The 13,023-nt window shown below is 42.9% G+C and overlaps 1 protein-coding gene across 1 annotated transcript in view; it reads right to left on the bottom strand.

Annotated features, from left to right (window-relative positions):
* Positions 1-11,324, bottom strand: part of LOC145412928 (fibroblast growth factor 1-like) — a 42,149-nt gene extending 30,825 nt beyond the window's left edge. The window contains exon 1 of the mRNA XM_080282734.1: positions 11,167-11,324. Coding sequence (XP_080138860.1) covers positions 11,167-11,324 — 158 coding nt within the window. The remainder of the gene's footprint in view (positions 1-11,166) is intronic.
* Positions 11,325-13,023: the final 1,699 nt, after the last annotated feature.

Here is a 13,023-nt window from a genome sequence, read left to right as displayed (position 1 = left end):
TCGTTCTGTACATCACTTTCATCACTCACACCATTATTTTCACGTTTCGTTCTGCACACCACTTTCATCACTCACTACATGACCTTCACTTTCAGTCGCACTACCTTACTTTTCTCTTACACCGCTAGACGATACCCATCATCATACCTCTACACTCTACCCATCATCTTACCCCTACACCAAACCCACCATCATACCAACAGACCATACATACCATCATACCAACAGATCATGCCCACCATCATACCACTACACCATGCCATCGTTCCACCAGCCTTTACCCTGAACCATATCACAAGACCAACCCACCTAAGACCTTCTATCCACCTCCCCACCCCAGAGCACACATGCCTCCTCCATCCACCTACACCCACTCCACCTTACCTGCCCAGTCGCCACCTTCGCCCACCTACCTCTCTCCCAGCCTTCATAAATCAGTCTCGCTCACTTATGACTCTCTCTCTCTCTCTCTCTCTCTCTCTCTCTCTCTCCACACACACACACACACACACACACACACACACACACACACACACATATATATATATATATATATATATATATATATATATATATATATATATATATATATATATATATATATATATTTCTATCTATCTATCTATATTATATAAACATATTATATAAAATTTATTTAATAGCATCAAGTGCATGTCAGCTATATACTTTACCTCACAGTCGCACATACAGTAGATCTCTCTCTCTCTCTCTCTCTCTCTCTCTCTCACACACACACACAGATCTTACTCCATCTCTTCCCATCCTTTCATCTTTCTCTCCCTCCTCTTCCTCCCTCCCTCTCCCGCCGCGCGCGCCCCCACCCTCCCTCAGCACCCCTGCCAGCTAGTTTTGGCTCGGGTTCTATGTGAGTGCAAAGTAAAACAGAAAAAAGTGGTTCACAATCTCGACAGGTGACAGCAAAAAGCAGGAAGGTAGGATGAGGAGCAGGTCATGGTGGGTGGGTGGAGAGAGAGAGAGAGAGAGAGAGACTGTGTGTGTGTGTGTGTGTGTGTGTGTGTGTGTGTGTGTGTGTGTGTGTGTGTGTGTAAGGACAGGTGGGAATGATCATGCGTGTGGGTGGGCGGGTGGGTATTGTTGGGTGGGTGAAAGGTAAAACTAGCATCGATAGGCTGAACAGGACAGGCGCTATAGTGGATGTGGATGGATGAGGAGATGGGTGGATGGTAGTTAAGGGTGGAGAGTGGCTATGGTTGGACTGACCTGGTGGGAAAGGGATTATGAATGAATATACTGGTTTGGATGGCTAGGCAAGTAAGCGTGGCTGGATGAGTTGGTGGTTGGTTTGATGGGAAGAGGAGCGGGTATGGATGGAAGGGAGAGTGAGTGTGGAGGGGGTGAAATGGACTGGTGGGACAGTAGATGTAGATAAGTGGATAGGTGGGTGTGGATGAGTGACTCGGTGAGTTGAGTACTATAGAGTATGGCTAGGTAGGTGTGGATGATCAAACGGGACGAAGGATGATTGTGAAAGGCAGGCAGGGTGACTGGGTTAGTTTGCGTGGGAGAGTGTGGATGAGATGGGAAGAATGAAGGTAGGGAAGGATGGAAGGCCTCTAAAAGTACTGGTGAGGGTGGGAGAGTAGGTGGTGGATGCTGACAGGTTGGAGAGTAGGTGAGTGTAAATAGATGGAGAGAGGAGTGTTGACGAGAGGCATAATGAAGGAGTGTGGAGGGATGAGTGTGTAAATTATAAATAGGTAAATGTTAACGATGTGAGTGTAGAAGAAAGATCAGAGAATGAGCGGTTGATGAGAAAGCGTAGGGCAGTGGTTCTGATAAAGTGCCGATGAATGAAAGAATAAATAGATGCTTACAGGTGAGAGGATAATGACGGTAATGCTACTGGATGGATAATGAAGTCGGTGTGAAGAAATGGGTGGGTTTGGCTAAGTGAGACGGAGTAGATAAAAGTGGATGTTTTGGTGGGCAGATGCGAATGAATGAGGAACGAGTGTGTGTGTGTGTGTGTGTGTGTGTGTGTGTGTGTGTGTGTGTGTGTGTGTGTGTGTGTGTGTAGAAGGGTATGTATAGGGGTGATGGTGTACAGAGATGAGTATTCGAGGGGAAAAGTGGGCGAGTGCAAGATGTGAAAGTAAGAGTGAAGTCTGGCGTGATGTGTGATGGTGCAGTGAGTGCGTGGGTGGAGGTGCTTGGGTACAGTTGGTTATGAAGTCTGTGAGCTGAGTGTGAGTGGAGTGGGTTGTGCTATGTGAATGAAAGTGGAGTAGGAAGTGATGCGCAAAGGTGGAGCTGGAGGTGGATTGGGAAAAATACGAGTGGAGGTGATGGGCCATTTACCGCATGTGTGGAGTGTGTGGATAAATATATGACATTAATCTGACGAGTGTAATTTGGACGAATATATATAAAAACTATAACTTTGATGAAGACAACACCGCCTCAACAGTGTACTCCTTACTTCCCTTATGGCTCAGTGCACACATGTACACACATTCAGGCCAGGCTCTCTCTCTCTCTCTCTCTCTCTCTCTCTCTCACACACACACACACACACACACACACACACACACACACACACACACACACACACACACTCACCTTGGTAACCTCAGACATAAGCACTCACCCTTCCATGACGCATATTCACGCACCATACCAAGACACACACACACACACACACACACACACACACACACACACACACACACACACACACACACACACACATCCCTTGCAAACACACAAAGGTAAACATAACCCAGTCCCGTGACGCACGCACACACTTACACACACACACACACACACACACACACACACACACACACACACACACACACATACAAGGGTGTGCGTTTATTTACGGCAAAATCTATGCGGGCAAAAAGTAGGTGAAGGAGTGTATGTGTCGGCTGTAAGGGCTGGGTCTTTTCGCTATATTTATATGACACTCCTAGACCCAGATACGCCACGACTCTTCTTCATTTATCCATCACTTTTACATATTTCACTTAATAATATTTTACTGTTTAATCAGTTATGTTTATTTAACTGCGCTAGAATATGTGAAATGTAAATACGCCCCGTTCACTCTTAACCCCAAAACACTGAGTGTATCCGCATATTTCCTCTGTGTCCCTGCCAAGTATTTTAATTACCGGTACTTTAAAAATGCTTCTTGATACTTTTAATATATTTTAAATAAATGGCGGTGTCTGCAAGAATCCTGATCGAGAAAGAAACAACATGGCTATACTATAAGCTAAGTAAAATATTGGAATTGGCTCTTTTTTTTTTTTTTTTTTCTGGTGGAACAACTGACCCGGCTGATCACTATAAGACGAATGGGCAATAAATTAAGTTTATGTCCAAAGTCCGAATGAGTCGCAGGTATAACATAAGGGAGACATCTATAAGATGTCTCCCTTATGCTAATATATAACCTGGTGACTCATGAATATGATAAAAAAAAATACATTATAGTTCTGAGTGGATTAAAAAAGATTAATACTACTTCCTTACCACGATGTCTCCCCTGAAGAGCTTAAAAGCCTCTGACAGAAGCAGGAATAACATGGAAAAGAGGTCATCATAGCAAAGAGGTTTCAGTAAACTCGTTTCCATCCGCGGACCACCGTGCAGAGTGTGCGAGGACCTCCAACGGAAGTACTCTTGCTGTTTTTGTATCTTTTTCTATAGGCACAGATTAGAAGAGTCCTTTTTTTTTTTTTCCCGACCCAGCCGTCTTTTTCCGCACAACAGACGGCATTACATAATTTAACATATCACAGTTTGAATACTCATACCCATCCTCCCCACTGAGTACATGCTTGTGTTGTCTTATTCAGAACTGGTATGTAGGCATCAACGGGGTGTGTTTGCTCTTATGGCGTGTCTGCAGTCTTGTGGCAGATCAGATAAGATTAATTCAACAGCACACAATTCCTCAAACTGTTCCCTTAACCCCTCGTGGAATAAATCTCATGTCCTCTACCACACCTGCCTTTGTGCCTCAGAGGTCTATCCAGATACATAAAATCGTCTGGCGTAACCCACAACCACATAACAACGATGTCCTCAGGCTCAAGAGGCCAAGAATAATTCAGTCCAGATTATATTAACGAGAGAGAGAGAGTGAGAGAGAGAGAGAGAGAGAGAGAGAGAACTAATTAAAGCTTTATATTATACACCTTCATCTCTACCCTCCATCCCGTCTCCTTCATCTTACTTTTATCACCTCATCTGCCCACTCACGGTCCACCCCCACCTAAACACACACACACACACACACACACACACACACACACACACACACACACACACACACATTTCCAAGAACCCAACCATTCCCAACCTAAGTCCCAAGATACACAAGGGCCAGAATACCCCACTCCCCCTTCTCTACGTCTCTCCATCCCCCATTCCCCACCTCCCTCTTCTCCCTCCACCCCAAAACACCTCAGCGTCAGGGAGAAACTAAAAAAATCATTGCCTCACGCCTGGATATGTTTGGGTTTTGATTGGTGGGTGTATTTTTGTGTCTGCGTCAGATTTTAGCTTGTGTGAAATGATGGGATGGCTTGTGTGTGTGTGTGTGTGTGTGTGTGTGTGTGTGTGTGTGTGTGTGTGTGTGAAATGGTTTGGTGGGGTGAGTGGAAGAGGTCTGAGGTCTCTCTCTCTCTCTCTCTCCCTCTCTCTCTCTCTCTCTCACACACACACACACACACACACACACACACACACACACAGAATCTTATATAACTAAAGCATCTGCACTAACGTATTTCCGGTCCATGATCACTTTGAGATTAGGCTGGTCTGTGTATCTATGTAACTCAAAATAACTCTCCTCTACATTGGTCATCATTTGATTTACCTAATAATTGAATGAACCGTTTGCCGAGCTTAATTATCATCATCGAGCTTAATTATCATCATCTTCTTAACCCTATATCCGGCTACAAAAGTCTCCCAAGCGGACCTTTGTAGAGTGAGTGTAGGTGTAGGTCTGATATGAGGGGCGGCCTGAGAGAGTCCACTTGCACGTTTGTTTATGAGCGATGGTGAGTTCTGGCGCCAACAACACACACCAAAACCCTTCCAACAAACGTATCATTAAACAGACCAGCCATAGTATTCTAAAATTATATCAGACGTGCTTTCTGTATAAAGGTTGTGTTGTGATTGGCATGAGAGGTTACGTTGCACCCTTTCCTGACTGATTCATTCTGCATTTTAAGCCGCAGTATCCTCTTGCGTGTTACTGATGCATATTCATTAATAAAACTGTATAAATAACACTGAAAGGAGTATTAAGGTACAGTGTGTAGAATAAATTACCGAGGATAAGATGGAGCGAAACCTCCTACGCCACGTACGATACGTTCCGAATCACTAGTACATGTTACATATCCCCAAGTGTACACATTAAGCACAGTACAACTAACTACAGAGGCCGTCGTTTTAACTACTCCAGTACCGTAACGTCTCCTTACCACCGTCAAGCTATATTGTTCAGCTTAGGGAAGAAGATCTCTCCTTGTAAATCTCTACTAGCCCTTTCAGCACCATGGCGTCTAACTTGTTCTTTCTACGCCAGACGATACAGCTCAGTTTAGGGGAAACCTCTCTTAGTGAAGGGGTTAAGGCTTCTATTGACGTCGGGAAAGGAGGCTCCCTAAAACCTCTTCCATATTTATTTTTCGATATGGTTGGCTAATATTCTTCTGTACGTTATTTATGTGGGGTATGGCGATATTGGAAGGATTTATCTAACACAGAAGAGGGCAGTAAGGTGTAATGAACAAAATAAATCACTTAGGAAGAGGTGTTAGGGAGCATCCTTAACCGACAACGCGAGCCTAAGTACAGACGTTCTCTACACGTGAACTTTTTTAGCTTCTTGGTTTCTGCGTCGCTTCATCAACCTCATAAACTTCCCCCTTTGCCAATATTCACTCCACCCATGCTCCCCTCCCCCCCTCTCTCTCTTTCTCTCTCTCTCTCTCACACACACACACACACACACACACACACACACTAGCGATTTTGTTTTTCTTCCCCTTTTATCAGTACACTCTCTCTCTCTCTCTCCGAGTCGCTGAGGTGCAAATAACTCACTACTCTGCAAATAAGCAATAGAAGATGGTGAGCTGATAGCGAGAAGGACGACGACAGGTAGAGAGAGAGAGAGAGAGAGCGAGAGAGAGAGAGAGAGAGAGAGGGCGGGGGGGGGGTTAAAGTGGAAAGCAGAAGAGGAAATGAATGAACAAAAGAAGACAGACTTGTGTGAGAGAAAAGATGACTGAAGGAGAGAAGAGAGGGAATGAAAGAAGAGAGACAATGAAAGACGAGAGAAGGAAAAGAGAGAGAGGAAAATAAGACTGTGCAAAGCGAGGAGAGGAGGGGAGAGAGAAGACAGAAGAGAAGAAGAGAAGAGAGGAGTGGAGAGGAGAAGGATAGTGCAGTTCATCCCGGCTAGTCACCTCTCTCACCTGCGTCCGCCACTCAAGCATCTATTCCACATCTCTTCATCTCACTTTCATTCCTCCTCTACCCTCTTCCTCTTCCCCTCTTCACTCCTCCTCCTCCCCTCTTCACTCCTCATTTCTCCTCACGTTTGCCTCATTTACTTCAACACCTCAATTCCCCGAACCATAATCTCCGTCATTCCATTTCCCCCTTCACCACATCTATCTCCCGCTCCCTTTTTCATCATTCTTCCTCTTTACATCATTTACATAATCACCTCTCCATCCTTATCTTCTCCCTTCGTTATCCTCTCACAAACTTTTATTCCCACTTTCACTCGTTTTCCTTTTTCTTCTTTCATCTCAACTGCTCCCCATCCTTTCTTTACTCCTCGTCTCTCCTCTTATGCACCTCCTTTAACGCCTCTTTCAGTCTTAATCATCCAGGTAACTCTCTTCTTGCCTTTCCTTGCTTCTTACTTGTCTTCCCTCTTCACTATATATCTCGCTCTTTCTCCTTCTTTCCTTCTCTCCTTTCCCATTTACATTAACATTTATCTTCCCTTAATATTTTGCTCTGTAATCTTCTAGTTTCTCCCATCTCCCTCCTTCTTTTATTTCTTGTATTGCTTCAGCCATTCCCCTCATTCCCCTCGCTTTCTCAACTTCCTTAACTCTTTCACCCTGAGTATGTCATTTTCATCATATTCTTGCTATCTCCTGACGATGGTGTTGGAAATGGACGCCTTCATGTGGTGACGCTGATATAACCGGGCGGCTCAACTGCCTAGTTATATAAACGTCCTTCATCTACTTCTCTATCCTCCAGAAGGAGGATGGTGAAGTGAAGGAGGGAGACTCTTTCAGTCTGCTGTTCACTGGGTTCACATTTCAGTTGAACTTGGGGCTACAACAACAAGAGTAACAGCAACTACTACTACTACTGCTACTGCTGCTGCCACGACAGCTGCTACTGACGATTTTCCTGAGCTTAGGATATATCTTACTGAACTGAGGGATTTACTACAGTTTTCACTAACCGTTCCACCACAAGAGATCTCCCCCAAAAGTAATAAAATTGTCCAGTACCATCAAGAACAACATTAACATGACAATATTCAGGCCGAAGTGGTTAACGCACTCCATCGTAATCTTTCCCATTATTTCTCTCATCTGCCTCGTGAACCATCCTCTCATTCGCCACTCTCTACTCCTCCTCTCCCCTTTCCTTCGCCTCATTTAACTTCAAAGCCTCTCCTCCTTTCACTGCAATTTCTTCCTTCATAATAATCTCACTGAACTTTTATTTTCCATTTATCACTCTTTTCTTACTTCTCTGCGTTATTCAATTCTCTCCATTCCCCCCCCTTTCCTCCTCGTCTATCTATCTCTAATTTAATACCACTTTCTTCTTCCATCGTAATCATCTCACTAACTCTTCCATTTCCCTCCTTACACTTTCGCTTTCTTCTTTCTTTAATGTGTTAATCGTTGTTTCATAGTTCCTCCCATACCTTCCTTCCTTCTCTCTCTCTCTCTCTTCTTTATTCTGTTCTTCCCTCATGCTTCCTGTTTACCCTGCATATTCCAACACTTCCTACAACCTCGTTTTATCATGTTCCCCTCACTCCTTATTCCTCCCCTCATCCCTTATCCCTCCCCTCGTCCTTTATTCTTCTCCTCATTACTTATTCCTCCCCCCATCTTTTATTCCTCCTCTCATCCCTTATTCCTTTCCTTATCCTTCCTCTTATCCCTTATTCCTCCCCTCATCCCTTATTCCTCCCCTCATCCCTTATTCCTCCCCTCATCCCTTATTCTTCCCTTTATCCCTTATTCCTCCCCTCATTCCTTATTCCTCCCCTCATCTCTTATTCCTCCCCTCATCCCTTATTCCTCCCCTCATTCCCTCTCTTCCTCTCTGTTTATCCTCCATACATCAACACTTTCCTTACCCTCTTTCACCATAATATTTCTTCGCCCATTTCTCTGCTCATCTCCACCGCAGTTCCTCTTCCTTCCTCTCTCCTTACATCATCTCTTTTTCCCTTACCGTCTTCGTTTTTTCCTCCCTTCTCAGTTGCTCCCCTTCCATTAACATCTATATTAACTTATTTTACCTCCTCATCCCCTTCGTAAGTCTACCTTCTATCTCATTTCCTCTTCCTCATTCCTCCCTACGTCTCACCTGTTCCTCCCTCATCTCTGCTAACCATGTACAGTATATATACTTTATCTCTCCACATTTTTCGTTACACATTTCTCTCTCCTTCCATTTTTCTACAGTTATACTTCCAGTTTTCCTGTCCCGTCTTTATCTCTCTTCCTCCTCTCTCTCCACTCATTACGCCTTCCTCAATGTGTGCAGATTCCTGAGCTTTGTGGCCTCCCTTTTGATTCATTTTCAGTCTTCATTCCTCCAGTTAACTCTCCCACTATCCATCAGCTTCTCCCATCGACTCCTCTCACTGGCGAAACAAGACACACATACATCCAGTACTCTTACAGAGACAGAATCACATTTCTCTAAACAGCTTTTATTCCTCTTCAGAGCATATCATTAGCTGTATTATCTACCATTTGTTAGGTGCTAAATCCCAGAGTTCATACATAATGGCCGCGACAAAAATGTCTAGCGCTCCTCATCACCACTTATATCCTCTCCTTCTACCACTTCAATCCACCTTCCCTCAAGAACATCTTCACATTATCTTACTGCTTCGTTCTCGTTTCTGTTGTTCCTCTGATTCTCCATAGTTTTCATTCTATTTACCATTATGCCACCGGACGAATAAATTTTGTTGCGTCATTCACGTATGTTGGAGAATTGGGAACATGCCCGCTTTAACCAGTTCGCGAAATTTACGAAATTTACGAAAACCGCGGCAAAGTTTTCTGTGTTCTGAAGTTTTCACTTGTCTGTTTTTCCCTGTGTAAATGTATCGGCTATCTGTGAACTGACCAGTGATTCCAAAACTGTTGATCCTGACCCACTGAGGGGCTACGGTGCATTTCTCGGAGGAGGGTCGTGGCTGGGATGATCTCTATTATCTGGAGTCACCAGAGACAGAATTTCATAATAATGAGTCAACATTTGTGAGAAATCCCTTTTCAGTTTACCACCCAGTACAATGCAAACCTGGAAGCAATGCGTGACGGTTTTTTTTTTTTTTTTTTTTTTTTTTTTTATAAAGAAAATCGAAGCAACCCATTTGCCAAAGACATCCGTCGAGAGAGGAATTTGACTAGAGTTTGGGGTGAGCATGGGACGCTACCCTATTATCAGCAAGTTGGCTATCTGGGTTATACTGTCAGTCTCCTCTCCCTGTTTTTGCAAAGCGAAGTTTTCCAAAATGCTGAACATTAAATCAGTTAATCAGTTTCATATGGAAGAGAATAATACTTACAATTATTTAAAAACAATAATAACAACAATAAAACGTCATATAATGCCACCTGAAGGTAAACAATGATGACTCCTAAAATAATTTCAGCAACAACCCTCGAACAAAAATGACGCTCAGTGACTTTGCTCCTCAGCAGAGGTTGCATAGGTGACTTCGCAACTTCTGTTTCTTAGCGACTTATTTGTATAACACACATTAACATTCTTTTGCATGTTATTTATTTGGTTTCATATCGACACAGTTTGTAGCAATTACCTAAGAGAATACACAGGTGTGGTAGGATAATACATCTCATAGGAAGTGGTGTAATTATGACTCTATAACTCATTTATTTCAATTCCCGTGATGGAGAGAGTGGATGAAGCACGTAGGGAGGGAATGTTTACAGGGCGAGCGCACTGCTATGTTCTCTGGCCGCTGCTGCCTCCTTGTTTGGTAATAACGTGACGAAAGCAGAGGTTAATCTGAGTCAAATGCGTGGAAGTTCTTGTCTGGTGCACTCATGTATCCTGTATACGTCTAGCCATCAAGATATATATATATATTTTAACTCTTTGAATCCAGTGCCGTATTTCTTAACATATTCTTGCTATTATCAGACGATCATATGCAGCTTAGGAGAGACTTTGAGCTGGAGAGGTTAGACATACTGTATCCTCCATTGGCCCTTTCAGTACGAGATGTCTTTCCTAAGCTTTGGTAAAATCGTCAAACAGAATGAAAAATGAAGTGAAAATATGTCACCGGAGTGAACAGGCTAACTTTAAACGCCTAATCTCAGAGTTGGGCAACAGTGCCACTGAAACATATGTCTACCGGTTCCCCTTTCACCACTAATCTCCACTTCGTCCTACTAACCCAAACTGACCTACCTCATGTACTTTTTTTAAAATCCCGGTTGCTACTGTAATATACTATATATATATATATATATATATATATATATATATAATATGATAGGGCACTGTGAACTGGTGACAAAAGTGTGCGAGGTGGGGGCAGTGTATAGAGGAAGTAATACGACGAAATGCAACAATATTAAGGTGGGAGAGTGTAAAAAAATAAATAATAAAACCTAACGATGTGGAGCGCAGCGTGCAAAGAACTGCTGACAGTGAAGGTAAATATATATATATATATATATATATATATATATATATATATATATAAAATAAAAAAAGATAAATCGGCAAGTACAGTGTCAAAAAATTATTGAGATGGAGCGCAACATACGAAGGAACTTAGGCCTGCTAACCAAACTACTGCTGCGGATGTGAGCGTGTAATTACCTGCTGGCTGAGGGCGTGTGGATGGGCACTGTCTCCTGCGCCTTGGCCTCGTTGTGAACTGGCATGATGCCTGGAGGCAGGAGTACCTCTTCGTCCAGGTCAGAGTCGTCGGAGCTCTCCTCCTTACAGCCCAAACACCGGCACACCCGCATGGACATCCTGGCGGCCGTGGGGAACGCAGGGGGATGGGGAGAGGGGGACGCAAGGAGAGGCGAGCACGTGGGGAGGGTGGGGGCACAGGGATGGGTGAGCACGGAAGAAGGGGGCAACACAAGCGAGTGGAAATACCGTAAGAATTATCCTTTTCAGTTCAAAAATGTCTCACACTTACTGTATCTCCCTGAGGAACTCAGTGACTCTTAAGAATGATCTCTTTCGTATGTCTAAGAAATCATACACTTTATGAATACTAGCATATTTTGTAATAATTTAATATGCCGGCATATTCACTTCACAATAATTCTCTAGAAACTTAAAGTGTGTTATAGGTACGGGAGAATGGGTCTGTATCATTATTAGTTGTATCGGAAATATCTCAACCAAAGCCCATCATCTGGTTGTAGTTCACGCAAAACTTGCCTAATATGTTTGTTTCATCTGTTGAGGAACTACATTTCTACGCAGAAATATGGTGTGTTCACTCTCTAGTGATCATTTAACTTCACATCCACACACTTCGTTGTATTATTATTTACAAAGTCTCTGGTTGCAAAACTAGCTGTAAGATCCGGTGACTCAGGATGTAAAGGCGTGGAGGAGGCTGCAGGTGCGTGAAAGAGAACCAGGTGAAGGCTTGAGGTGCGTGGATGACATACGATGCTAGTGGAGGTATGAGATTCACCCCACCACAACTATAGCACAGACGGGGGCAGGAATAGTTCACACACTGCTTTTCACTTTTGGACTCTTAACTTGGACCTTTGTGGAGGAGAGGTACATGATTTTGCAGGTTGATCTCGACCTCTTTCTCACCCACTTTTCTAATACATAAAATCTGTTAAAACTAAACGTTTCGTTGTACATTGAGCTAAATCTCAGTTCCATGAATTGGACCAGACATTAATTTTTGCGACTGCATGTATATACTTCAAGCGAACTGAGTCGAACTTTGATTACGGCAGTTACTCGAGAATCAAAGCCTCCCTAGTTCCTCTATAAGGGCTCCTTAATCTTTTCTTATAGCGTCTTCTTAATGTCTCCTTTACGTTTGCAGCACAAGCTTCTCAGAATACTAGGTGAGGGCAGTAGCGATCGGTGGAGGGTACCAGTCACTCCAAATGTGTCTCTACCATGCATGCACGTTTCTCATGTTCCTCTGAAAAGAGAAGTCCATAATAAATCACAGTCATCGTACTTATTTTACTTCAACAACTTATTAAATTATTCAGCAATATATATATAGTTATTTATATATATATATATATATATATATATATATATATATATATATATATATATATATATATATATATATATATATATATAGTTATTTATATATGACCCAAAACATAAGGGCATATGCAAACCAGGTATAAAATAATCAACCCATATTGTCAACAACTTATATGAAAACTATCGATTGGAAACTGCGCTCGCACGCAGTGTGTGTGTGTGTGTGTGTGTGTGTGTGTGTGTGTGTGTGTGTGTGTGTGTGTGTGTGTGTGTGTGTGTGTGTGTGTTACACAGATCTTTGCTATGTCAAATAAATATTTATGAGGTGTCAGACGTCAGAAATTCTTATATATTCATAATAACATAAAATAGATGCAGCCTCATGACAACTCTAATCCAGCGATATAATTCCACAGCGCTTGGAGCTTCACATCTGGATCTTTCACAGCCATGGCGTTATTATTT

This window comes from Coenobita brevimanus, chromosome 94 (genome assembly GCF_032717465.1).
Source record: "Coenobita brevimanus isolate Jiangsu-jjx chromosome 94, ASM3271746v2, whole genome shotgun sequence".
Lineage (NCBI taxonomy): Eukaryota > Metazoa > Arthropoda > Malacostraca > Decapoda > Coenobitidae > Coenobita > Coenobita brevimanus.
Note: the sequence above shows the minus strand (reverse complement) of the source record. Positions and strands in the feature narration are given on the sequence as shown.